The sequence below is a fragment of the Dictyostelium purpureum genome, assembly GCF_000190715.1.
Source record: "Dictyostelium purpureum unplaced genomic scaffold DICPUscaffold_117, whole genome shotgun sequence".
Lineage (NCBI taxonomy): Eukaryota > Evosea > Eumycetozoa > Dictyosteliales > Dictyosteliaceae > Dictyostelium > Dictyostelium purpureum.
Window position 1 is genome coordinate 38,464 of NW_003519454.1, and position 27,163 is coordinate 65,626.

General features: G+C 27.3%; 9 protein-coding genes across 9 annotated transcripts; 3 read left to right on the top strand and 6 right to left on the bottom strand.

Moving 5' to 3' along the window:
• Positions 1–2: 2 nt before the first annotated feature.
• On the bottom strand, positions 3–1,069 carry DICPUDRAFT_87819 (uncharacterized protein; the record flags this gene model as incomplete). Its single annotated transcript, XM_003287906.1, has 4 exons — positions 3–476; positions 538–649; positions 713–953; positions 1,018–1,069. The coding sequence occupies 4 exons, from the start codon at positions 1,067–1,069 to the stop codon at positions 3–5; spliced, it is 879 nt and encodes a 292-aa protein (XP_003287954.1).
• A 120-nt stretch (positions 1,070–1,189) lies between these two features.
• On the bottom strand, positions 1,190–3,934 carry DICPUDRAFT_152145 (uncharacterized protein; the record flags this gene model as incomplete). Its single annotated transcript, XM_003287907.1, has 1 exon — positions 1,190–3,934. One exon carries the CDS (start codon positions 3,932–3,934, stop codon positions 1,190–1,192), a length of 2,745 nt encoding a protein of 914 aa, XP_003287955.1.
• Positions 3,935–4,354: 420 nt separating this feature from the next.
• On the bottom strand, positions 4,355–5,706 carry DICPUDRAFT_152146 (uncharacterized protein; the record flags this gene model as incomplete). The annotated part of the gene is made up of 2 exons (XM_003287908.1): positions 4,355–5,239; positions 5,323–5,706. 2 exons carry the CDS (start codon positions 5,704–5,706, stop codon positions 4,355–4,357), a joined length of 1,269 nt encoding a protein of 422 aa, XP_003287956.1.
• A 1,148-nt stretch (positions 5,707–6,854) lies between these two features.
• Positions 6,855–7,451, top strand: DICPUDRAFT_92012 (uncharacterized protein). Its single transcript, XM_003287897.1, has one exon. It carries the CDS (start codon positions 6,906–6,908, stop codon positions 7,317–7,319), a length of 414 nt encoding a protein of 137 aa, XP_003287945.1. The 5' UTR covers positions 6,855–6,905; the 3' UTR covers positions 7,320–7,451.
• A 43-nt stretch (positions 7,452–7,494) lies between these two features.
• DICPUDRAFT_152148 (uncharacterized protein) lies at positions 7,495–8,976 on the bottom strand (the record flags this gene model as incomplete). The annotated part of the gene is made up of 2 exons (XM_003287909.1): positions 7,495–7,597; positions 7,685–8,976. 2 exons carry the CDS (start codon positions 8,974–8,976, stop codon positions 7,495–7,497), a joined length of 1,395 nt encoding a protein of 464 aa, XP_003287957.1.
• Positions 8,977–9,659: 683 nt separating this feature from the next.
• DICPUDRAFT_97873 (uncharacterized protein) lies at positions 9,660–11,582 on the top strand. The gene is made up of 5 exons (XM_003287898.1): positions 9,660–9,919; positions 10,070–10,343; positions 10,414–10,694; positions 10,766–10,915; positions 10,992–11,582. The coding sequence occupies exons 1-5, from the start codon at positions 9,690–9,692 to the stop codon at positions 11,470–11,472; spliced, it is 1,416 nt and encodes a 471-aa protein (XP_003287946.1). The 5' UTR covers positions 9,660–9,689; the 3' UTR covers positions 11,473–11,582.
• An 80-nt stretch (positions 11,583–11,662) lies between these two features.
• DICPUDRAFT_152151 (uncharacterized protein) lies at positions 11,663–13,602 on the bottom strand (the record flags this gene model as incomplete). Its single annotated transcript, XM_003287910.1, has 2 exons — positions 11,663–13,349; positions 13,433–13,602. 2 exons carry the CDS (start codon positions 13,600–13,602, stop codon positions 11,663–11,665), a joined length of 1,857 nt encoding a protein of 618 aa, XP_003287958.1.
• A 1,596-nt stretch (positions 13,603–15,198) lies between these two features.
• DICPUDRAFT_97874 (pre-mRNA processing factor 8) lies at positions 15,199–22,486 on the top strand (the record flags this gene model as incomplete). The annotated part of the gene is made up of 4 exons (XM_003287899.1): positions 15,199–15,238; positions 15,353–15,926; positions 16,018–16,454; positions 16,528–22,486. The coding sequence occupies 4 exons, from the start codon at positions 15,199–15,201 to the stop codon at positions 22,434–22,436; spliced, it is 6,960 nt and encodes a 2,319-aa protein (XP_003287947.1). The 3' UTR covers positions 22,437–22,486.
• Positions 22,487–23,631: 1,145 nt separating this feature from the next.
• On the bottom strand, positions 23,632–25,789 carry DICPUDRAFT_78800 (uncharacterized protein; the record flags this gene model as incomplete). The annotated part of the gene is made up of 3 exons (XM_003287911.1): positions 23,632–23,655; positions 23,730–25,398; positions 25,782–25,789. The coding sequence occupies 3 exons, from the start codon at positions 25,787–25,789 to the stop codon at positions 23,632–23,634; spliced, it is 1,701 nt and encodes a 566-aa protein (XP_003287959.1).
• Between the last annotated feature and the right edge of the window lie 1,374 nt (positions 25,790–27,163).

Genomic DNA, 27,163 nt, shown 5'->3' on the forward strand with positions numbered 1-27,163 from the left:
ATTTAATTTTTATGATCTGTTGACATACTAGCTTCAATGTTTGCTTTAATATCTCCTTTAAGTCTTTCGATTGTTTCTTCTGCAATTTTTATTGAGTCTGAACCTACAAAAAAATGTAACTCTGGATTTTGTTTTAATGAAAAATCAATAATAGCTTTAGCTCCTTTTTCAGGATCACCAAGTTGTTTTCCATTGATTGAGTTTTGATGCATTTCTTGAGCTTTTCTAACTGCAGTATATTCATTAATTGGATGGGATGGTACACTGACTGAACCTTTTTCTAAGAACGATGTACGGAAATAGCCAAGTAATACAGTAGAGACATGGACATTAAACTCTTTTAAATCTGCAGCTAAACCTTCACTAAGACCTTCAATAGCGAATTTAGTAGAGCAGTATACTGAAAAGGTTGGAAAATTACCAGTAAATCCTCCTACACTGGTGATGTTAATGATTCTTGGACCTTCTGGGAATTTCTATTAAATAATTAATAGGAATAAAAAGAAACTTAAAATATATTAATTAGTTATTATATACCTTGTTTTTACGTAAATATGGAGCTGCATTACGTATAATTCCTATAACGCCAAATACATTGCATTCAAATTGGTCACGTACCTCTTTATCAGTTAACTCTTCTACAGTTCCACTAAAAATTAAAAAATTGTTAATATTATTTTTTAACAGATTTAAAAATTTAAATAAAACAAACCATTGTGAATATCCAGCATTGTTAATAACAACATCAATTCTTCCGAATTTTGCTATTGTTTCGTCAATACTCTTTTTAATTGATTCATCTGAGGAAAGATCTACTTCTAAAGGTAAAAAGTTTTCATTTGTTACAAAACTATATTCTTTTAAGTTTTTTACAAGTTGTTCTTTATTTCTACTAGTTGAGGCACAGTTAAAACCTCTTTCTAAAATTTGTTTTGTTAAAATTAAGCCAAGACCTATAATAAAAAATGTTAGTTTTTATAATTTATAATTATAAATATTATAGACGATTTGATTTACCTTTACTTGCACCTGATACAAAAAATACTTTTCTTTCTTTTTGTGATGTCATTTTAATAGGAAAAAATAATAAATGAAAGAAATTAAAAAAAAAAAAAAAATTAATTACAAAAAAAAAAAAAAAAAAAAAATTAACCCCACAACACCCCACTTTGATGAAATATACAACTATTTATTTATTATTTGATATCTTATTATTACTATTATTGTTTAAAAAGGGTATATATGATTTAATAAAATCTAAGCCCCAATGAATGATTGAACCTATTGAATAATATGGATGTAATAAACGGAAAAATAAATTTACGGTGTGTCTTGAAAATTTTCCATTTGGAAAGAGTTGATCTAAAACAGCACGACTTTTAGTACGAACACTACGAGGAACATAAGCTGGTGAGCCTGGTTTGGTTAGAGAATATAAACACGATTGTAATTTAACTTTGGTGGTGGGATTAAGGTCCCAATTTTCTTTGAAAACCAAACATCTATCGATATAACCGATCAGAGTTTCTTCGTGCTTAATTAAATTTAAATGTTTAATAACACCTCTAACAAATAAATCGTCAATTGATAATACTAATTCTTTTGTGCTTGATATACCTGGTGTTGGTTCATTGTTGCTGTTGCTATTGTTGTTATTGTTTTCTGACGCTATATGTTTCTTTTGAATTGTATCTAAAATAAAATCTTGATATTGTCTATTTATATTGTATCTAAATTCATCCAAGCCTTCATTTGTCTTTTCATAGTAAAAATAAAATACACTAATAATATGATAAAAATCAATCCAAATTCTTCTATTTCTTAATAGATTTGTACGCATTAGATCTGGATCATTGGATGATGTTGACTCTAAATCTTTGCTGGCTTCACACAACCCATTCCACAAAGATCTATCCACTAGTTTTTGCTTGATTGTTGAATATATTTGGTAATATTTTCTTGTATAACGGTCACAATCATACCAGAATAATCTATTTGACGCTTTGATCAGTATATTTAGTTGTGGTGTTAATGAGAGTCTATATTCTAGGAGCCACGAAAAAAACATTGACCCATAAATTAAATAAAACCACTGATTGTTTGTCCATAACGATTGTAATAGTGGTCTGAATAGCTCGACTTTATCTGGGTTGTTTAAAAAATATTGTGAAATTAGTTGATAGTAGTAGATCTCTTTTTCATTGGGTGAGTTTTCTTTTCCACTACCACTACCGCTGCTGTGATATCCACTGCCACTGCTTGTGCTACTATTTAAAATACCTTTCCCACTGCTACCCAGAGTGCTACTGCCTGATCCAATACGAGTACTGCTCGAGCTAGTGTTTAGCATTGATGTGGAGGGTGATGTGTTTGATATATAGGCTGTTGGTGTTAGCTTTAATCTTTTTGCTGCAACATCTAAACACGGATATGGATAGTAGTTGTTTAAAATTCCATCTTTTTTACTACTGTTTTTAAATGTTGGTATTGTAAAAGTTGTTGGTGATTTTGAGCCTGATTGTATTGAGGGTGAGTTTATAGGTGAGCTTGATTGAGGTTGTGACTGATTGAGGTTATTGTTTACCTTTTCAATATCTTTATCTGATAGGGTTGTTAAATATTCAAATACAGGTTCGTCAATCTCCAGACTAATATCTTTGAAAACCTCTTGGATGATACGATCTTTTTGGGATGTTGATAAATCGTCTGAAGTTGCTTGATTAAGTGTACTCCAAACCTTCTGAGTGATCTTCTTTATAAAATTATTTCTTTTCTCTGATAGACTTTTAAGGAAAGGATTTAACTCTAGATTATCTAACGACTTTTTCTTTTCCAATATTTTAAACGATGAATGCTTGTTATTTGACTCTAAATTTAAACTCTCTGAAACTACATTTGCTACATCTTTACCATCAACATGTTGACCCAATTCTCTTTTTGACATTGTTGTTTTGTCATCAAATACTGATAGTTTCAATGTTGGCATTGGGGAATTTGCGCTACTACTATATTCACCCCCGCTACTGGCCTCCGGTATAGCTAATTTTTCACTAATGTCATTTTCTTTTTCATTATCGATGCTTTTCTTTAATGTGTTTGTTATTAATACTTTATTTGATGATCTATTTAATTTATATTTTTGAATGATCTTTTCTTTTTCGAATTTTTCATCCTCTTCATTAATTTCTTTTTCATCATTACTTGTATTATAATAGTTATGTAAACCATAGTCATATTCTTCTTCCCGTTCATCATCTTCTTCCGTCGTGCTATGAGTGTTGCTGTTGTTTAAGTCTTCTTCATCATTTTCTGTAATGGTGGTGGTGGTGCTGGTGGTAGTGTAGTTATTACTTTTATTATTTTCTTCTTTTTCCTGTTCATATTCTTCATCGCTGCCACTTAATTCCTCACCACCGCTTATAATTTCGTTTATATTATTGCTGCTATTATTTCTAATCATAGGATGCTTTGATGACCCACCATTTCCACTGCTGCCACTACTACCAATTGCTGTAGTGCTATTTGATATAATTTGATCTGATGTACCAATAATTTCAACATCATCTTCGTGTTTTAGGGTTTCTTTAACTTTTTTTAATATAGCCTCGCTTTCATCATTACTACTACAACCACTAATATCCATATTTGGATTATCTTCAATAATTTTAAATTGAACAACTTTATTTTTTAATAGTTTATTTTTATTATTATTAATTTCACTGCTATTATTATTATTATTATTATTACTATTGTTATTACTACTATTATTATTGTTATTGTCTAAGCTTTTATTATATTCAATATTATTATTTTCGAAATCTATATTATTTTCTTTATTTGTAGTGCTGTTTTTTAAATTTGAATTTTTTTCTTTATTTAATTTCTTATTTTTGACATTGTTTTTTTGTTGTTTATTTTGATTATTTGTTCCCATTTTTAAAAAAATTATAATTTTTTTTTTTAATTGGACATTATATTTATATTGCTGTATATAATTATTTTATAAAATTACAAAGAAAAAATATTTAAAAATAATTAAAAAAATAAAATAAAAATAAATAAAAATAAAAAAAAATAAAAAAAAATAAAAAAAATAATTAAAAAAAAAAAGATTTTTTAAATTAATTAATAAATTAATAATAAAAAAATATTTTTCTTTTTACTTTTATTTTATTTTCAAATCTGAATAAACAATAAAATAAAACATATACCCAAAAAAAGAAAAAAAAAGAAAAAAAAGCTATAAATGATACTATAGTGAAATTTCACTATAATTATTTATTATATTATTATTGTTATTATTTATATTGATATTATTTATTTTATATAATATTATTTATTAAATTGAGTTTTTTTAAAAATATACAGTTTTTACATTTGATAAATTTTGCTCGGTTGGACAATATGGACATTTAAATCTATTTGAAGATCCTTTTAATAATCTTTGCATTGAGTTTTTACAAAGTAAATGACCACATTGAAGCATTACAGGTGGATTGGTTGGAGTACTTTGTTCACGAGATACTGGACAAGCAAAAATACTATGGAATTTATATTTTTCATCCACTTGAATCTCGACCGTGAGGGAATCGTCATTTACACCTTTGAGTATACTAAAAGAAGAGAGTTTTAAAAGAGTTGGTAATGACTTCATACCGACGGTAACAGCAATGGATAGTGGTGAATCTTGTGGTATATTCATTAATGAACAGTTGTCTCTTGAAAATGTGCTTCTAATTTCAGCCCAATGTTCATTGAACGCCTGCTCTTCAAACATTGAGCGATATGGTGAGTTTTCTAATTTATGGGCAAATGCAAAGGTTCCCATTAGATGCTGGAGTTCCTTCATATGGGTGTTTGAAAGTCTTGATAAATAGGTACGTGCGTATTGCAATGCTTCTTGCTGTTTACCATTCTTTAAGAGATGGATGAATTGCAATTTATATAGTTTGAACTCTAAGCTGCTATCGATTAATCCCAGCTCTTCATTATTCTTTTTACACCACTCTATGACAGGTTCTAAATTGTATTGATCTATCGAGCTTAATATTCTATGGTGATCTCTAAATTTCTCTTTGATCGATGTCGAAAACTCTGTACTTGTCCCAATCTCTTTTGCAAAAACATCGCCAATTTCAAACTTACCAATTCTATATAAATGATGTAAAATTATATTATTTAAAATATCAATATCAAAATCGATATCTTTTGATGAATTTTCTATATCGCTTCTAAAATTCTATATGTTTTGTTTTTAAAATAATAAATAAATTAGTATATGATATGAATATAGTATATTTCTTGTATGTTAGAAATTCTTACCTTATCAACTAGTTTACCAAATTTGCTAATAGGGGCATGTAGTTCTTTATGTTCGTTTACAACTTTTGTCCAAATATTAGAATCGATTACTGATTGATTTAATTTTAATATTGCCTTTCTAACCATTTCATTATTGCTTCTAGTATTAGAGGTGTTATTTGATGTGTCCATTGGCGTTAACTCTGCATCAGTGCTATCACTTAATGATAAAACTTGTTTACATGTTTTTAAACTTGATATGATCGTATCGATTTCTGTTATAGTTTTGGATAAACTTGTTTTTTGTTTTTTTATTATTCTCGAAAGCCCATCCTCCAATTGATCATATTCAATTTTACTACTTCCACCACTATTCGATGTAACTCCAACAGTCTTTTCTTCCATCTAAGAATATATTACTTCTACAACAACAACTATTATTTTGTTTTTTATTATTTTATTATTAATTATTAATTATTTGGTATAAAAAGAAAAATAATAAATATAATATGCGTATGTGTGTGAATTGAATGTATAAGGGTGTTTTTGTTTATTATGAATAAATTTTTAGAATTTTTCAAAATATATCAATCGTCTCTGTATCTATTATTTCTTCTTTTATTTTAATTTAATCTGTTTACTAATTTGGATGTATATTCACTAATTATTATTTGTTTTAATTATTGTGAAAAAAAACAATTTTAAAAAATTAAAAAAAAAAAAAAAAAAATTAAATTAAAATATTTTTTTAATTAAAATAATTTTTTTTTAAAAAATTTTTTTGTATTAATTATTTTAAATAATTATATTTTCAATTAAAATATTGTTAATATCTCTTTAAAAATTTGAAAAATATTTAATAAAGATTTTATTTACTCTTTTAGTATATGAATTTTTCATATATAGTTTCAATTTTATAAAAAAAAAAAAGGAAAACATCTACTTTACTCTTTTATTAATTAAATAATTTTATGCAATAATGTAAATAATAGAAATAATAATAATAACAATAATAGAAATAATAAAAATAATAAATCTCCCTTTTTTTAAAATAACCCCATTAAGCTATGAATGGTTTTTGATTTACAATTAAAATAAATTTTTTTACTATATAAAAATATAGATCCATAACACCTGTAAATTAATATCAAAAAAAGATTCACTATTATTGTATGTAAAAAACAAAATAAAACACTCGTTATCACCATTCGAAGACACAGTTACACACAACAAATCCACACACAGCACACAGCTACACCCAACTGCACACTAAAACACACAAACAAATGAAAAAAAATACTTCACACCCATTACGCACTACTACCCACCAAAACTTACAATTTTTTTTTGTAACCCTAATTTGTTTATTGTTAATTGTTTGAAGATTTTCATACTTTTTCTTTTAAAATAAGATTTTTATTTTTATATCTTTTTTTCAAATTTTGTTTATTTTTATTTCTAAATTATCGAAAAAAAAAAAAAAAATAAAAAAAACAATATTTAATAATTTATTATATAAATAAAACCTTATTCATTTTTTGTTAATTTAATTTGTTATTTATTTATATATATTATTTATAAAACTAAAGAAAATAAAAAAAACAATGAAATTTATTTCAGTTTGCTTAATATTAATACTTTCATTATGTTTAGGGGGAATTCAAGGTTTTGAAGGTGGTATTTTTACATGTGAAAATGGTGTACCAAAAGGTGCTTCATCAATTACTTTCCAATCATCAAGAGTCACTGGTATTATAGCTGGTTTTTCATGCTTTGAATCAAAGAAAAATCAAACAGTCTTCACCTATCCACCATATTCATTCACAACCATTCCAAGAACTGTTATGGATGGTACCAAATTTGAAGGAAGTGCAGTTGTTTTGGATTTCAAGAATATTTTAAATACATACTTTTTCGACTATGCTACTATCACCTATGTCCCATACACTGGAGAAACCGTTGTAGTACTCAACAACCCAAGAGTTGTACTTAACACCCTTGATCCAAATAAGCAATAAATGGAACATCAATATCTTAATCAACATCAACTTGAAAATCAAAATCAAAATCAAAAACAATTACAGAAATTTAAAATTAATATTTTTAAAAACAAATTTAAAATTATAATAAATTAATTATTTTCCCTCCCCAAAAAAAATATCTTTGTCAAAATGTATTTCTAATTTTTATTTATTATTTGTTATTATTATTTAAGCTTGTTAAAATTCTATGATAAACTTTTGAAATTCTTTTAATACCTTCATAAATAAATCCATTTGGTACAGTAAAGATAAATCTAATAATTAAAAAGATATGTTTTTAAATTAGTATAAAATGAAAAATATGGATATCAAACTAAATTTGGAGATTAATCTATATTTACCTATAAAAACCAGGCTCTGAAAAATAGCAAAATTTACCTGGATTAATAATAACTTTGGCGTTGAAAATTTCTTCCCAAACTAACAACTCTTGGCTAAATGGGTCATTTTGGTTTAGTGGAAAAGCTGGTAAAATTTTTCTAAGATCCAATGTTAAGAATACACCACTTGATGATTTGATGAAAGGAATATTAAATTCTTTTAAAGTGTTTACGGTAAATTCGTAGGCTCTCTTTAAATTATTTTGATTTTCTCTAATGTAATGAGCTAAATACTCGTCATCAGAGAGGATGTTTATAAGTGCTGCTTGGACCAAGTTACTGCAAATATAAAAGTTTGATGTTGATGTTAAATAATTGTAAGCATTTTTATTTTGTGAATAAAAATAACCTGCTCTAAACCCATTTAAACAAAAATCTTTGGAGAAACCAGATACAATATGAACAAATTCGCCCATGTCACCTTTGCAAACATCGTATACTGATTTAAATTCGTTGGTTTTAATGTCTTCACCATCGCTTGAACCACTGCTTCCACCGCTGATATTTGGTTGAGGCTTATCAAATACTGAAAGTGCATATATTTCATCGCTAACATAATGAATTTGCTTTGAACGACACCATTCAACCAAACGTTCTACTTGATCTTGTGGGAAAATAAAACCATTTGGGTTATTTGGGTTGCATACTAACACCATTTTAACTTTTTGGGTTGAATAAATTTTTTCAAACTCTTCGATATCTAATTGAAATGAGATAACTTGTTTAGTTTGTTCGTCATAAACCTCAGTTTTTGCTGGTAATACACGTACACCAAATCTATGGTATGAATCGCTGACAAATGCTGGATAAAAAGGCGATGGAATGATACATACTTCATCTTCATTGCAAAACATATTAAATACATTCTCTAATAAAGGAGTACAACCATCAGTTAGTAAAATTTGATTGTTTTTTACTAAAAGATCTTTATTCTCTGGTCTATATGTAAAAATGTGATTTTGTAATAAATTTGCTACTGCTTTTCTACATTCTTCTAAACCCCCAAATGCTGAATACTGTGTTAACTTTTGGCTCATTGGAATGGTTTCTAATTTCTCTTTCAATAATTCGTATGATAAAACATTCTCTGCAATACCAAAACTGATATATCCTTCGCTATTATTTTCTTCATTGTACAAATTGTCCATTGCTGTAAAATGAGCCAATCCTATTTTGCTGTTACCCGTTTTTTGTGCATTAAATACTCTTTTTGCATTATTGGAAAAACCTTTAAATTCATTATCGTTTTCCATTTTTTAATTATTTTATTGATATAGTTTAAATATTATTATTTATTTAGTTTATGTTTGGTTTATTTTTATGTTTAATATAAAATAAAGTACTTGGAAAAAAATTATTAAAATTATAACAATGTGTTTTTTATAAATTTGGTTGTGTCAATGAGTGTGGTGGGTGTTTAGAAAAAAATAAATAATTTTCGCAAAATTAAAAAAAATAATTAAAAAAATAAAATAAATAAAATAAAATTTTTTTTATTTTGAAAAAAAAAATAAAAAAGAAATTTCTTTTGGAATGTGGAAATTAATTAATAGAATATTTTATATTCTTTTCATAGATATATGGAAACCATCCCAGTTAAAAAAACTATTGATAATATAATTTTAAAATAAAATACTGTTTAAATTGTAAATTAATACATTCATTAGAATCACATTTCGAAAATTATTGTACCACTTTGAGAATAAACAAATAATATAATATTGCTTATAACAGAATATATTTATTTAAATAATATAAAATAAAATAAAATAAAATGAAAAAAAAAAAAAAAGATCTTATAATTTTTATTTTTTTATATTTTTTTTTTTTTAAAATTTTTCTTTTTTTAAAATTTTTTAATTAATTTTTTTTAATTTTTAATTTTTTTTTATTTTTTTTTTTTTAAATTATCTTTTTTTTTTTTTTTATTTTAATGTTATAGTGTGTGGTTATAATTTTGATATAAATGGGTGGAATTAAAAAAAGTGAAAGTGTTGATGGTATTTCATCACCATCAACATCATCAGCAAATTCCTCTTCATCCAATAAATCCAATGGTAGTAATTTAGAAATTTCAAGTCAAGATCCATGGTCATTGCTTTTACCAACCAATTCCACCGAGATTGATGAAATCTCCAAACTTATCGAAGAAAAATTATTAAAACAATTAAATAAACAAGTAAACCCTTCTAAAAAGTAAAAATCAAATATATACAGCATAATATACAGATAGCATCACAAATACACATGCAGCAACAATAATAAATATATAATCACCCTAAAGAAATCAGTTTTATAAAAAAAAAAAAAAACTATTATTATGTTACTAACTTTTATATTTTATAGATTTAATTTATATGATGTAGCTCCATTTATTACTGATGGTGCCGAAGTTTTAGTTGATGATGAATTTACAAAATGTTTTACCAGTCCCGAAATGGATTCATGGAATTGGAATATATATTTATACCCAGCATGGCTCTTTGGTTTGTTTATTAGATTTTGTATCTTATTCCCACTTAGAGTAACATGCTTGGTAGTTGGTAGCTTTGCCTTTGCTGTTGCCTTCTTTTTATCTACAACTTTTGTTAAAAATCAAAAAACCAGAAAACATTATCAAGTAAGCATATATCGATATACAATAACTTGTTATTAATTACTAATCAAAATTACCTATTCATAATTTATAGAGAAAATGTATCAGCTTTTTAAGCAATGTATTTATTATGTCATGGTCAGGTGTTATTAGATACCATGGTGTTAAGCCATTAAGAAAGAAGAATCAAGTTTTTGTAGCTAATCATACAACAGTTATGGATGTTGTAGTCTTACAAAGTCAATTTAATCATGCAATGGTTGGTCAAAAACACAAAGGTTTATTAGGTTTTATTCAAGATTATATTTTAAATTGTATAGGTTGTCTTTGGTTTGATAGAGCAGAATCAAAAGATAGATTATTAGTTGCACAACAGTTTGTATCAAAGACAAAAACAACAAACCATTACAATATACTAATAACTGTATTTATTTTATTTTATTTAGAATTTCAAAACATATTGAAAATGAAAACAATGATCCATTATTAATTTTCCCAGAAGGTGTTTGTGTTAATAATCAATATTGCGTTATGTTTAAAAAAGGTGCCTTTGAATTACCAAATGTTACAATTCACCCAGTTGCCATTAAATACAAGTATATCATCAATAATAACAAACTAATATATCACCACATAGTCACTAATATCATTATTTATTTTTTTAAAATTTAGCACTTTATATGTTGATGCATTTTGGAATTCAAAAAAACAATCATTTATTAGACATATGTTTAATTTGATGACATCATGGGCATTAGTATGCGATGTATGGTATTTAGAACCACAAACCATTAGAGATGGTGAAACTGCAACCCAATTTTCAAATCGTGTAAAGGCAATGATTGCCAAGAAAGCAGGTATTATTAACGTACCATGGGATGGTTATTTGAAATACTTTAAACCAGGTCCAAGATTTGCAGAACACAAACAAAAAATTTTTGCCTCACGTTTCAAAAAGAAGTTTGCATCAAATGATGCAGAAGATAATGAAAGTAGTAATACAAATAATAATGATGAAGAAGATAATGAAAATAGTAATACAAATAATAATGACTCTAATAATAGCAATAGCAGCACCAATGGAAAGGACCAACCCGAAAATAATATTATTAATAATGTAAAACAAAGAAAATTAGCCAACCCAAATGAATAGTATAATATCTAAATCATATTTTAATAATAAATAGTTTAGTATAAAATAGATAAAAATAAAGTAAAAAATAATAATTTAATATAATTATTATTAATAAAAATTGTTTCATTAAAATTTTTAAAATACAAAACTAGTGTACATTTTTATTTTTTATTATTTAACATTTAAATCATTATTATTGTTGTTGTTTTTATTGTTGTTGTTGTGATCTCCAAGCTTTTAACATTTTTTCCAATCTAATTCTGTCACCAATAATTTCAGTAATTTTCATTAAATCCATTGTGGAAATATCGTTCAATAAATCGACAGTAATGGAGTGATCTTCGAAATGTTCGATGTATGATGATAATTGATTATCTTTTAACATTACTCTTAAAACTAAAATTTTATCAATTTCATTTCTAATTGATTTGTGGATTTCTTCTAAACGAGCACCAGCACCTCTTAATACTTTTTCGACAAGAATTTGATCGTTGATGGATAAGAGTTCACTGCCGGCTAAGCAGTATAAATAGAACTCTGGGTTGTTGGTGATGACCTCTGGACAATTCATACGGAAAAGTAACCATGATTGGAAATTTCTAGCAGACCAGTCTTTGATGTAACGTGGAATGGCTGCTAATTCGTTGAGTGGTGATGGTGGGATCTCTCTCTTTGGGTCGGCTAATACAATATTAATTGGAACGTTAAGTGCAAGATCTACACAATTTGGTAAATCTAAAACTGCACGAATCTTATATTCAATTTTAATTAAACCAGATTGATAAAGAGTGTTAACCATATTGGCTGGAGTTTCGACAACCATTACTTGGGTAGTAGTTTGGTTTTGTTTAACCTTTGGATAGAAGTTTTTGTTTGTTTTTACAATTTGGTATGGTAATGATTTGTCGCCATCGAGTGTATCGGTTCTTAAAAGCTCCAAATCGAGCTTCTTAATTTTCTTTTTACTATTATTAGTGACAGTGCAAGTTAATTCAATGTCCTCACCTGGGAAGTATGAGTCTTTGGGTGCTTGGATACAGAGCTCGATGGAACCTCCAGTAAGTGGTGATTTGCTGGTTCTCTCTTGAATTGGTTTCTTGGTAACTCTATGAATGGTGTCTTCAATGTTAACAACATTAATAACCTTGGTAATTTCAATATCTGGTGAATTGACGATATCAGCATTAAAAACGAACTTGTATTGAACAACATAGTTTGAAATTTCGATAGATGAGTTGCAGTTCTTTGGGATAAAGAACTCAAATGGATAGATGTGTTTACCGACACCCAATGAAACCTTGGTATTAGCCAAACCAGTAGTTTGTAAAAGATTACGATGATCTTGAATTAACTCTCTGTGTTTTTTGCCACGGAATGAGATTTTACCCTTTAAACCAACAAACAAACTTCTAACTACAATTGGTTGGTGTACATAAAGAACCAACGATGCATTGACTGGCTCACCAGTGACATAATATTTCTTTTGATACATTTCACCTGGTAATAAAAACTCTGCTTTTAATGCAGTTGGTATAGTTTGCAAATAAATTGGGTCATAGTAAACTGGTGGTGGTAATAATCCTGCTGATGTCATCATTGTTGGTGGTGGTTGTTGAACAAAACTCATTTGTGGTGGTGGTGGTTGTTGACCAATAGTCATTTGTTGAACTGGTGCACCTGGTGCAGCTATGGTTGTTTGGAATGGTGGAGTGAATTGGAAACTAACTCTTACAAAACCTTTCTTATCCAATGCTAACCACATATCATTTTGTCCTGAAAGTGATGAGTTTCTTAATGTTGCTAAATCAAAGTTAACAAAACCCAATTTATCATGTGCTCCAATTCTATCCCAATCGAAAACTTCAATTTGGAAACTTGAATATTCATTTACAACTCTATTATTATTAAAAAAAAACATATTAAAATAAATAACATATTACTATTAATATATTTATATATTAAATATTATAATACTAACAAGTCTACAGTATAGTTCCATTGTGGTGCCAATGACTTTTTGACTACTTCAGTTTTAAACTTGTCGCCATTAAACTTTAATATTGCATATGGGTCTGATGATGTGCCATTATCGGCAGCAATCAAATCTTTGGCCTCTATAATAAATAATCTTAAGTTTCTTGTATCCATTTTTAATTTATGTTATAGTTATTTTTAAAAATGAAAAAATTTATTTAAAAAAAAAAAAATGGTGGTTTTTATAATAAAAAATATAAAAATATAAAAATAAATTTTGATTTTTTTTTTTTTTTTTTTGAAAAAAACAAAACCACATTTTGGTGTGTCTATGCAATAAACTGTGAAAACTTGTCCAAAAATTTTGGGAAGATATTATATGCCATATTTTATTATACACGATTTGATTTTTTTCTTATTATTATAAAACGATCAATAAAAATATCTTTTTTTTTTTGTGTAGGTCAATATAAATTAAAGGGCGTAAAAAAAAAACTTTCAGACACCTCAAAAATTTAATTTTTTAGTATACACAAAAAAAAAAAAAATATATAAAAATAAATATTATAATTCAATAAAAATAAATAAATATAATTCCAATAAAAATAACTTAATATAAATTATGAACAAAAATTTGATATTAAATCAAGTAATTCTTTTTTTTTTCTTTAATTATTTAAAAAATTGTTTTCTAACACACGCACTACCAGTCAACTATTTTTTTCGAGAAAGATAGTATAGCAAAAAGCAGAAATTTATTCTCCTCACGTGAGAAAACCCTATAGTAATTGATACTACGGACTATAACATCTCCGGGATAATGCGAGGATTGTACTATGACTTTAAAAATTGAAAATTTGACAAAAAATATTTCAACTATTATTTGAAAAGTTATGGGAAAAAAAAAAATTTGGTTTGTAAAAAAAAAAAAAAAAAAAAAAACGAAAATTATTTTTTTGAAATGATGTAATTGCAATAATTTATTTATATCCATCAATCATTTTCATATTGTATTTTCAATATTAATATTAATATTTATATTATCTTTTTTTATTATTTTTTATTTTTATTTTTTAAGTTTTTGGGGGGAAAAAAAAAGAGGGATAATAAACATATTATTTAAATTAAATAATAGTTAAAAACTAATATGATTTGATTGATTTTATATTATTTGTAATTTGATGGTTTATTCAAATGATGATCAATGATCAATTTTTTTTAAAATTTTAACTGTTAAAAAATAAAAAAAAAAAAAATAAAAATTGAATATAAAGAAAGAAACTACTATATTTAATCAATTTATTTGAATATTTTATAATTTCTTTAAAATACTATTAATTAACATATAAATAAATAAATATGAAGATAAGACTCCAAATTTGGAACGAAAATTTTTTTTTTTTTTTTTTTTTTTTTTTTTTTTTTTAAATTTTTTTCATTTCTTTTGAAAAATTTTTTTGAATTGAATTTTTATTTTTATTTTTTTATTCTCTTTTTATTACATTTCATTTTTATATTAAACAGTTTATTTAAACAATAGTTAATAAATAAAAAGAGAAAAATCAATATAGTTTTATAGGTTTTTTTTTTTTTTTTTTAAAAATTTAAAGGTGATAGATAAAATCTAAAAGAATACTATTCGATAGTATTATTTGTTTTGGAATATTATTTATAAAACAACACCGATAGATTTAAACACTATAAAAATTATCTTTTTATTTGCTTTTTAAATCGATTTTCAATCATTTTTATAATTTAAATTTAAAAAAAATGGATCAAGATCATTCAAATTCAAATTTAGATGAAAAATGTAAGTATTTATATTACTTATTAATAATATAATCAATATTTTAAAATTTTATAAATATAAACTAATTCATAACTATTATTATTTTTATTATTATTAATCTTTTAAATTTTTTAGCAAGAAAATGGATTCAATTAAATAATAAGAAATATAGTGAAAAAAGAAAATTTGGGGTTGTAGAGATTAGAAAGGAGGATATGCCACCAGAGCATCTTAGAAAGATTATTAAGGATCATGGTGATATGTCCAATAGAAAGTTTAAGGATGATAAAAGAGTATATTTGGGTGCACTCAAGTATATGCCACATGCAATTTTAAAGTTGTTAGAAAATATGCCAATGCCATGGGAACAAGTTAAATATGTCAAGGTATTATATCATTTATCTGGTGCAATTACATTTGTTAACGAAATCCCATTAGTTATAGAGCCAGTTTATATCTCTCAATGGGCAACAATGTGGGTAACCATGAGAAGAGAAAAGAGAGATCGTAAACATTTCCGTCGTATGAAGTTTCCATGTTTTGATGATGAAGAGCCACCATTAGACTATGCTGATAACATTTTAGACATTGAAGTTGAAGACCCTGTTCAAATGGACTTGGACGAAAATGATGATGAGGCTGTTATTGATTGGTTTTATGATTCGAAACCATTAGTTAATTCAAAATATGTAAATGGCACAAGTTATAAGTATGTATAAAACAATTTTATTTTATTTTTCATTTTATTTTTTAAATTATACTAATTAATATTAATTATTTTAATCTTTAATAATATTTAGGAAATGGAGATTAGATTTACCAATTATGTCAGCATTATATAGATTAGCATCACCATTACTCAGTGATTTAACAGATAGCAATTATTTTTATTTATTTGATGATAATAGTTTTATGACATCAAAAGCATTAAATATGGCAATTCCAGGTGGTCCAAAATTTGAACCATTATTCCGTGATGTCGATGATGACGATGAAGATTGGAACGAATTTAATGATATTAATAAGATCATTATTAGAAATAAAATTAGAACTGAATATAAAATTGCATTCCCATATCTTTATAATAGTAGACCACGTAAAGTTAAAATTCCACATTATCATCAACCAAATAATTGTTATATCAAGAATGATTCACCAGATTTACCAGGATTTTACTTTAGTCCAGCATTAAACCCAATTCCATCATATAAAACAAATAAAAATGATCAATCAGAATGTAAGTTATTAAAATAATATAAAATAAATATAAATAATAAATTACTAATATTTTTTAATTTTAATTATTTTAGATGGTGATGAGGATGATGAATTCATTTTACCAGAAGAAATAGAACCAATTTTAGAAGAACATGAATTTAATAAAGAAAATACAGCAAATGGTTTACAATTATATTGGGCACCAAGACCATTCAATTTAAGATCAGGTAGAACAAGAAGAGCAGAGGATATTCCATTGGTTAAATCATGGTATAGAGAACATTGTCCACAAGAACATCCAATCAAAGTACGTGTCAGTTATCAAAAATTATTAAAATGCCATATTTTAAATAAATTACATCATCGTAGACCCAAAGCTCAATCCAAAAAGAATTTATTCAAATCATTAAAAGCTACTAAATTTTTCCAATCTACAGAAATTGATTGGGTAGAGGCAGGTCTTCAAGTTTGTCGTCAAGGTTACAACATGCTTAATCTTTTAATTCACAGAAAGAATTTAAATTATTTACATTTAGATTACAACTTTTATTTAAAACCAATTAAAACTCTTACAACTAAGGAAAGAAAGAAATCTAGATTTGGTAATGCATTCCATTTATGTCGTGAAATTTTACGTCTCACTAAATTGGTAGTTGATGTTCACGTTAAATTTAGATTAGGTGATGCTGATGCTTTTCAATTGGCCGATGCCATTCAATATTTATTCTCTCATTTAGGTTTATTAACTGGTATGTACAAATACAAGTACCGTTTAATGAGACAAATCCGTATGTGTAAAGATCTCAAACATTTAATTTATTACCGTTTCAATACTGGTGCTGTTGGTAAAGGTCCTGGTTGTGGTTTCTGGGCTCCAATGTGGAGAGTATGGCTCTTCTTTTTACGTGGTATCGTACCATTACTCGAAAGATGGTTGGGTAATCTTTTAGCAAGACAATTTGAAGGTAGACAAACTAAAGGTATGGCTAAAACTCTCACAAAACAACGTGTTGAAAGTCATTTCGATTACGAGCTTCGTGCTGCAGTTGTTCATGATATCCTTGATATGATGCCAGAAGGTATCAAGGCCAATAAGTCACGTGTTATTCTTCAACATTTAGCAGAGGCTTGGAGATGTTGGAAAGCAAATATCCCATGGAAAGTACCAGGTCTCCCAATTCCAATCGAAAATATGATTCTCCGTTATGTTAAATCCAAGGCTGATTGGTGGACTAATGTCGCTCATTACAATCGTGAACGTATTAAGCGTGGTGCTACCGTCGATAAAACTGCCGCTAAAAAGAATTTAGGTCGTCTCACTCGTCTTTGGTTAAAGGCTGAACAAGAACGTCAACATAATTATCTTAAAGATGGTCCATACGTTTCAGCTGAAGAGGCTGTTGCTATTTATACTACCACTGTCCATTGGTTAGAAAAACGTAGATTCTCTGCAATTCCATTCCCACAAACATCATATAAACACGATATTAAAATTCTTACATTGGCTTTAGAACGTCTTAAAGAAGCCTATAGTGTCAAGTCACGTTTAAATCAATCCCAAAGAGAAGAGCTTTCATTAGTTGAACAAGCATACGATAATCCACACGATGCTTTAGCTCGTATTAAGAGACATTTATTAACTCAACGTACTTTCAAAGAGGTCGGTATAGAATTTATGGATATGTACACTCATTTAGTTCCAATCTTCGATGTAGATCCATTTGAAAAGATCACCGATGCCTATTTAGATCAATACCTTTGGTATGAAGCTGATAAACGTCAATTATTCCCTAACTGGGTTAAACCATCAGATAATGAACCACCACCAGTTTTAATTCATAAATGGTGTCAAGGTATTAATAATCTTGATAATATTTGGGAAACAAATAATGGAGAATGTGTAGTACTTTTAGAAACTCAGTTTAGCAAAGTTTATGAAAAGATGGATCTTACTCTTATGAATCGTCTTCTTCGTTTAATTGTAGATCAAAATATTGCCGATTACATGTCTGGTAAAAACAATATCGTCATCAACTATAAAGATATGAACCATACCAATTCATATGGTCTCATTCGTGGTCTTCAATTTGCTTCATTTATTTTCCAATATTATGGTTTAGTATTGGATCTTTTAGTATTGGGCTTAAATCGTGCTTCTGAAATTGCAGGTCCACCAAATCTTCCAAATGCATTCTTAACCTATCCAAATGTCGAAACAGAAACCAAACATCCAATTCGTTTATATAGTCGTTACGTAGATCGTATCCATGTACTTTATCGTTTCGATGCTGAACAAGCCAGAGACCTTATTCAACGTTATATGTCAGAACATCCAGATCCAAATAATGAAAACGTTGTTGGTTATAATAATAAGAAATGTTGGCCACGTGATTGCCGTATGCGTTTAATGAAGCATGACGTAAATTTAGGTAGAGCTGTATTCTGGGGTATTAAAAATCGTTTACCACGTTCATTAACTACCATCGAATGGGAAGATAGTTTCGTTTCAGTATATAGTAAAGACAATCCAAATCTTTTAATGAATATGTGTGGTTTCGATATTCGTATTCTTCCAAAATGCCGTACACCAGCAGATCAATTAGTACCAAAAGATGCAGTTTGGAGTCTTCAAAATGTAAATACTAAAGAACGTACCGCTCAAGCATTCCTTCGTGTTGATAAAGATTCACAAGATCGTTTCGAAAATCGTATTCGTATGATTTTAATGGCAAGTGGTTCAACTACTTTTACCAAGATTGTAAATAAATGGAATACTGCATTGATTGGTCTTATGACTTATTTCCGTGAAGCTGTTGTTACAACTCGTGAAATGTTAGAAATTTTAGTACGTTGTGAAAATAAAATTCAAACTCGTGTTAAAATTGGTTTAAACAGTAAGATGCCAAATCGTTTCCCACCAGTCGTATTTTACACTCCAAAAGAATTGGGTGGTTTAGGTATGTTAAGTATGGGTCATGTTTTAATTCCACAAAGTGACCTTCGTTATTCACGTCAAACAGATTCCGGTATCACCCATTTCACATCAGGTATGAGCCATGACGAAGATCAATTAATTCCAAATCTTTATCGTTACATTCAACCATGGGAACAAGAAATTAAAGATTCACAAAGAGTATGGGCCGAATATGCTATCAAATACGAAGAAGCCAAATCTCAAAATAAAAACCTTACACTCGAAGATCTTGAGGATTCATGGGATCGTGGTATTCCACGTATTAATACATTGTTCCAAAAGAGTCGTCACACCTTGGCTTATGATAAGGGTTGGAGAGTTCGTACCGATTGGAAACAATATCAAGTTCTCAAAAATAATCCATTCTGGTGGACTAATCAACGTCATGATGGTAAACTTTGGAATCTTAACAATTATCGTACAGATATCATTCAAGCATTGGGTGGTGTAGAAGGTATTTTAGAACATACATTATTCAAAGGTACATATTTCCCAACCTGGGAGGGTTTGTTCTGGGAAAAAGCCTCAGGTTTTGAAGAGTCTATGAAATATAAGAAATTAACACATGCCCAACGTTCTGGTCTTAATCAAATTCCAAATCGTCGTTTCACTTTATGGTGGTCACCAACTATTAATCGTAAGAATGTCTACGTTGGTTTCCAAGTTCAATTAGATCTTACTGGTATTTTCATGCATGGTAAAATTCCAACTCTTAAAATCTCTTTAATTCAAATTTTCCGTGCCCATCTTTGGCAAAAGATTCATGAATCTTTAGTTATGGATCTTTGTCAAGTTTTCGATCAAGAATTAGATAATCTCGAAATCTCTGTTGTAAATAAAGAAGCTATTCATCCACGTAAATCTTATAAAATGAATTCTTCATGTGCTGATATTCTTTTACGTGCTACCCACAAATGGCAAGTTTCACGTCCATCATTGTTAACCGATAATCGTGATAGCTACGATAGTTCAACTACTCAATATTGGTTAGATGTTCAATTAAAATGGGGTGATTTCGATTCACACGATATTGAAAGATACAGTAGAGCCAAATTCCTTGATTACACTACCGATTCAATGTCACTCTATCCATCACCAACTGGTTGTTTAATTGGTTTAGATTTAGCCTATAACATGTATAGTGCTTTTGGTAATTGGTTCTTGGGTGTTAAACCATTAGTCCAAAAAGCAATGGCCAAAATATTAAAATCAAATCCAGCTCTCTATGTATTACGTGAACGTATTCGTAAAGGTCTTCAATTATACAGTTCTGAACCAACTGAGCCATATCTTTCTTCACAAAACTTTGGTGAATTATTCAGTAATAAAATCATGTGGTTTGTTGATGATTCAAATGTATATCGTGTAACTATCCATAAAACTTTCGAAGGTAATTTAACAACTAAACCAATCAATGGTGCAATTTTCATTTTCAATCCACGTACTGGTCAATTATTCCTCAAAATTATTCATACTGATGTATGGTTAGGTCAAAAACGTCTTGGTCAATTAGCTAAATGGAAAACTGCTGAAGAAGTTGCTGCTCTTATTCGTTCACTTCCAGTCGAAGAACAACCAAAACAAATCATTGCTACTCGTAAAGGTATGATGGATCCATTAGAGGTACATCTTTTAGATTTCCCAAATATCGTTATTCAAGGTAGTGAATTACAACTTCCATTCCAAGCTTGCTTAAAGGTAGAGAAATTTGGTGACCTCATTTTGAAGGCTACAGAGCCAAAAATGGTACTCTTTAATATCTATGATGATTGGTTAAGCACCATTCATTCATACACTGCTTTCCTCCGTCTCATTTTAATTTTAAGAGCCTTACACGTTAATCTCGAACGTACAAAGATTATTTTGAAACCAAATAAGAATGTTATAACCCAACCACATCACATTTGGCCAACATTAACCGAACAAGAATGGCTCACTGTCGAATCACAACTCAAAGATTTAATTTTAGCAGATTTTGGTAAAAGAAATAATGTTAATGTAGCTTCACTCACCCAATCAGAAATTAGAGATATTATTTTAGGTATGGAAATTTCAGCACCATCTCAACAACGTGAAGATCAAATTGCAGAAATTGAAAAACAAAAACAAGAAGCCTCACACTTAACTGCAGTTACAGTTCGTACAACTAATGTTCATGGTGAAGAAATTATTTCAACAGCCACAAGTCCACATGAACAAAAAGTATTTTCATCTAAAACCGATTGGCGTGTACGTGCAATCTCTGCAACCAATCTTCATTTACGTACCAATCAAATTTATGTTAATTCAGATTTAGCTAAAGAAGGTGGTTTCACATATGTTATGCCAAAGAATATCCTCAAAAAATTCATTACTATTGCAGATCTTAGAACTCAAATTATGGGTTATATCTATGGTGTAAGTCCACCTGACAATTCACAAGTTAAAGAAATTCGTTGTATAGTTTTAGTTCCACAATGGGGTACCCCAGTTCATATTACAGTTCCAAATCAATTACCAGAACATGAATATCTTAAAGATTTAGAACCATTAGGTTGGATTCATACACAACCAACAGAGTTACCACAACTATCACCACAAGATGTCATTATGCACTCAAAGATTATGTCTGATAATAAACAATGGGATGGTGAAAAAACAATTGTAATGTCTGTATCAGTTGCTTGGCCATGTACATTAACTGCTTATCATTTAACACCAAATGGTTATGAATGGGGTAAAAATAATAAAGATTCACTCAATTATCAAGGTTATCAGCCATCATTCTATGAAAAAGTTCAAATGTTATTATCCGATCGTTTCCTTGGCTTTTATATGGTACCTGACCGTGGTTCATGGAATTACAATTTCATGGGTGTAAAACATAGCGCCAATATGACTTATGGTTTGAAATTAGATACCCCAAAGAATTTCTACGACGAATCTCACAGACCATCACATTTCCAAAATTGGACTCAAATGGCACCCTCAACTAATGATGATCAATCAAATGATAACGAGCCAGATACCGAAGATTTATTTGAATAATCACATAAATTAATTACCAATAAATTTGTAAAAAAAACATATTTTAAAATAAAATCCTTATTTAATTTTTGTAAATTTTTTATATCTTTACAAATATTTTGTTAAATTTACTTTTTATTATTATATTTAAAAAAAGATTAATATTATAATTATGAAAAAAAGATACTGAATTTTAATTTATTTTTTTAATTTTTTATAAAAAGTAAATTGTATAGTTATATCTATTTTGTTTATATGTGTATTTATTTATATAAATAGTAAGATTTTTCTAATGAAACATTTTGATTGCCTCTATTGGCGTGTGAGTAGGTGGTTGAATAGTAGATGGATAAGCAAAACCCCAATGTTTGATTTGTGCCTTAAATGTGTTGACACTGAATAAGAAAGAATTAAAACCCCAATATTTGTTTTGTGTGTTTTATGTTTTGGCGCTGAATAAGAAAGAATAAAAACCCCAATATTTGATTTGTGACTTAAAATTGTTGTACCGAAAAAGAAAGAATGAACCCCAATGTATGAATAAGAAAGAATAAAAACCCCAATATTTGATGTGTGACTTAAAAGTTTTGAACCGAAAAAGAAAGAATGAGCCCCAATGTCTGAATAAGAAAGAATAAAAACCCCAATATTTGATGTTTGACTTAAAAGTGTTGTACAGAAAAAGAAAGAAAGAAAGAACCCCAATGTATGATTTGTGACCTAAAATTGTTGATACTGAAAAAGAGAGAATAAACAAGAACCCAATGTTTGATTTGTTACTTAAAAGTGATGTACCGAAAGAGAATGAATTAATTTGTGACTTATAACAGTTGATACAGAAAAAGAAAGAATAAACGTGAACCCAAAGTTTGATTTGTGACATAAATGTGTTGATATGGAAAACAAAAGAACAAGAATCAATGATTATTTTGAGACTTAAATGTGTTGATACGGAAAAAGAAAGAACAAGAACCAATTTTTATTTGAGACTTAAATATGTTGATACGGAAAAAGAAAGAATTATAATGTAGAGGAAACAATGAAAAATTAGATTTTACCTAATTAAGAATTAAAATTAAATATTAGTTTCTTTTATATTCAAATATAAAAATAATTATTTAAATATTTTAATTATAGTTACCTTAAGAGTTTTTTTGTTATAAAATTGACTTTGAACATCTAGAATTGTTTCTGTATAGTTGAACTAATGTGATGCCTAATTTCTAGCATTAGTTACTCTCTGAATAAATTATTAATGAAATTAATTAATATATATTTTTATTAAGTATAAATATGAATGTGTAAATTACTTACGATGATGTCATGAAACTCTTCTCTACAGTTTGGGCAGGTATTGATACGATTAGACCATTGTTGAATACATCTGTAGCAAAATTTATGGAGGCAATCAATTGTAGCCATTTCATTAATATTTATAAAATTAAGACAAATGGTACATTTTTCATTGGTTTCTAAACGTTCACCTTCCAAATTATCTCTTTCTAATCTTTCTCTTTCTTCCCTCTCATTTTCTTCTCTTTCCCTTTGAGCTCTTTCCATTTCTTGGTTTTCCCTTTGAGCTCTTTCCCTTTCTTGTCTTTGTCTCTCTCTTTCTCTTTGATCTGTTGCTCTTATTCTTTCTGCTCTTACTCTGTCTCTTTGGATTCTTTGTAATCTATCTCTTTCTTGTTTTTCCATATATTCTCTTTCTCTTTGAATTATTTCCAATTTTCTTCTTTCTAGAGCTTCTTTTATTTGTCTTTCTCTCTCTAATATTTCGATTCTTTCTAATTCTTCCCTTTCTCTATATTCTTTTTGGACTCTTTCAATCTCTTTGAGTCTTTCCAATTTAGCCCTTTCTTCTCTTTCTTTTATTTGTCTTTCCATTTCTAATATTTTTATTCTCTCTATTTCTTCTCTTTCTTTTCTTAATCTTTCCATTTCAACAATTTGCTTATCCCTTCTTAAACTCTCTTCATCTTCGAGTTTTTGTTTTTTGGCAAATACTTTATCACACTTAATAATTTCATTATCATATTCTAATGATCTCTTCTTGATTGTGTGATTTCTAGTTGATGCAAATGTGAATGGAACAGATGAATGTCTTTGTGGTTTTGGGATATTACGTTGTTGAGAAGAATTTGAATAATCTTGAGATTGTGGGCTATTGACTGATGAGGCACTTGGGCTGTTAAATTGATGTGGTGGTGGTTGATTGCTTGATGTTGAGTCTTGTGGGTTTTGTTGTGGGTATTGGTGGCAATCATTTGGATTTAAATTATTGTCAATTGGGGCAGAGTTTTGAGTGTAGATGATGTTGTTATCGTTGATTGGGGTTGAATGTTGTGTACCGGTGAAGTTACTATTACTTATGCTATTATTGTTATTGTTATTGTTATTATTATTGTTGATTGGGGCAGAATGTTGTGAATCGGTGATGTTGCCATTATTGATTGGGGTTGAATGTTGTGTACTGGTGAAGTTGATATTATTGATTGGGGTTGAATGTTGTGAACCGGTGATGTTGCCATTGTTGATTGGGGTTGAATGTTGAGTACCGGTGAAGTTGCTATTAATTATGCTATTATTGTAATTGTTATTGTTATTGTTAATATTATTTTTGAATGGGGCAGAATGTTGTGTGTTGGTGAAGCTGCCATTAATGATTGGGGTATAATGATGTGGGTTGGTGAAGTTGCTATTATTGTTATTTCTATTATTATTGTTATTGTTGATTGGGGCAGAATGTTGTGAGTAGGTTATATTGTTGTTCTTTATTGGAATAGAAGGTTGTGTGTTGGTGAGGCTGCTATTAATGATTGGGGTATAATGATTTGTGTTGGTAATGCTACTATTATTGTTATTGCTATTATTATTGTTATTGCTATTATTATTATTATTATTATTATTATTATTATTATTATTGTTATTGTTATTGTTATTGTAAGCAAAATATTTATTTATTAAATATACTAATGAAAAACTAATAATAGCAAATAAAAAAACAATTATTAAATTATTCATTTTTAAATGGTAATTAATAAAGCTATGTGAAATGTGATTTAATGTGGATGTAAATTATTTTATAAAAAATTATTATTGCAATTATTAAAAATTATAAAATTTGGGAAATATTATAATAAAAAAATAAAATTATATGAGTATATGATTATTTGTATGTGAATAAAATAATAAAGAAAAAAAAAAAAAAATTTTTTTTAAAAATGAAAAAATTTTTTAAAAAAGTTAAACAGTGTTTTAAACAATGTTTTAAACAATGTTATAATAAAAAAAATTATTTAACAAAATTATTTAAATTATATGGAAAGATTCCTCACTACTATTAAAGTTATGATATTAAATTACATTACCATTATAATTTTTTTTAATATATTGGTGATTGGCCATTTTTTATTGGTCACTGTAATTATTCAGCTTATGTTCATAATAAGCTGAATCTTTACAAAGTAATATTGTGATTATATAGGCAGTTTATGAACCACAGGTAATTTTTAAATGTTAATTGGCAATTAACGGTTTTAGCATAAAATTCGTTCAATGATTATTATTTTTTTAATAAAAAAAAAAAAAAAAAAAAAAAAAAAAAAAAAAAAAATGAAGATAAAGATGATTTTAGAATTCTTGAAAGAATAAAAATAAATAATTTATTATTTATTATATATTTTATTTATTAATTTTATTATTTTAAAAATTAACTAGTATTAATAACTAAAATTTTTTATTTTTTTTTGTTGTAAATAAATATTAAATAGTTCACTTTTTTGTGATTCTAAAGAGTATGTGGAAGGAGATATAAATGAGTTTAAAGAGGAGCTTGCTAGTAGTGATAGATTTTAACTTGACATTTAAATTCTTGATTGCCACTAAGTTTTTAATATTTTACCAATATCTAAATAAAATAGAAATAAAAAATGTTAATATACATATATTTGTTGTCTCTTTATTATTTTATACCGCATTTTTCTATTTCTTACTGATACCAAAACGGATTTTTAACATTTTTTTTGATAACTTTATTGGTTGAAATCACATGACAAATCTGTTAGTCAAATCATTTTGTACATAAAGTGGTGTAAATTTGACTAATCTGGATTAGTATTGTATTGATACATTCATAATACCCTTTGTTTGCCTCTAATTTATATGGCTTTCTATATTTAGATGTGCTATATGGTAAAAGCAATACTGGTGAAATTTTGTAATGACATTCTGCGTTTACAAACATAATATTAAAATAATAAAAATAAAAATGAAAGAATAATAAATTTATTAATTATCATTTTTTTAAGTGATTTTAAATAAAAGTTTCATATAAATCAATGATTTGAAAAAAAAATGATTTAAAATAATAAATTTAAAAATAAAATTAAAATTAAAAAATTTAAAAAAAATAAAAAAAAAAGAATTTTTCCTCAAAAGAAATGAATATAAAATGATTATAAAAAAAGGGGTTATACCCACACATGACTTTTTATAGTAGTAGATTCATTTTTATCAATAAATTAAATAGTTGAAGTTTCCTAAAAAGTAATAGGTAGAATATTATAAAAAAAAATTATAGTATTTTACAAATTTCAACAATGGATTATACTATTAAAATGGAGCATCACTATTAGAAATTAAAAAAATATTCTATAATAATGAAAACTTTTTAGTAATTATGTTCCATTTTCATTATTTTATATAAAATATTAGATAATAATAATTACAGCTGTAATATTAATAAA

Bases quoted from the DNA above. Each gene is read 5' to 3' on its own strand.
- DICPUDRAFT_92012 (XM_003287897.1), top strand. From the start codon at position 6,906: ATGAAATTTATTTCAGTTTGCTTAATATTAATACTTTCATTATGTTTA.
- DICPUDRAFT_97873 (XM_003287898.1), top strand. From the start codon at position 9,690: ATGGGTGGAATTAAAAAAAGTGAAAGTGTTGATGGTATTTCATCACCA. The intron at 9,920-10,069 runs GTAAAAATCAAA...TATATTTTATAG, and splicing joins CAAGTAAACCCTTCTAAAAA to ATTTAATTTATATGATGTAG. The intron at 10,695-10,765 runs GTTTGTATCAAA...TATTTTATTTAG, and splicing joins AGATTATTAGTTGCACAACA to AATTTCAAAACATATTGAAA.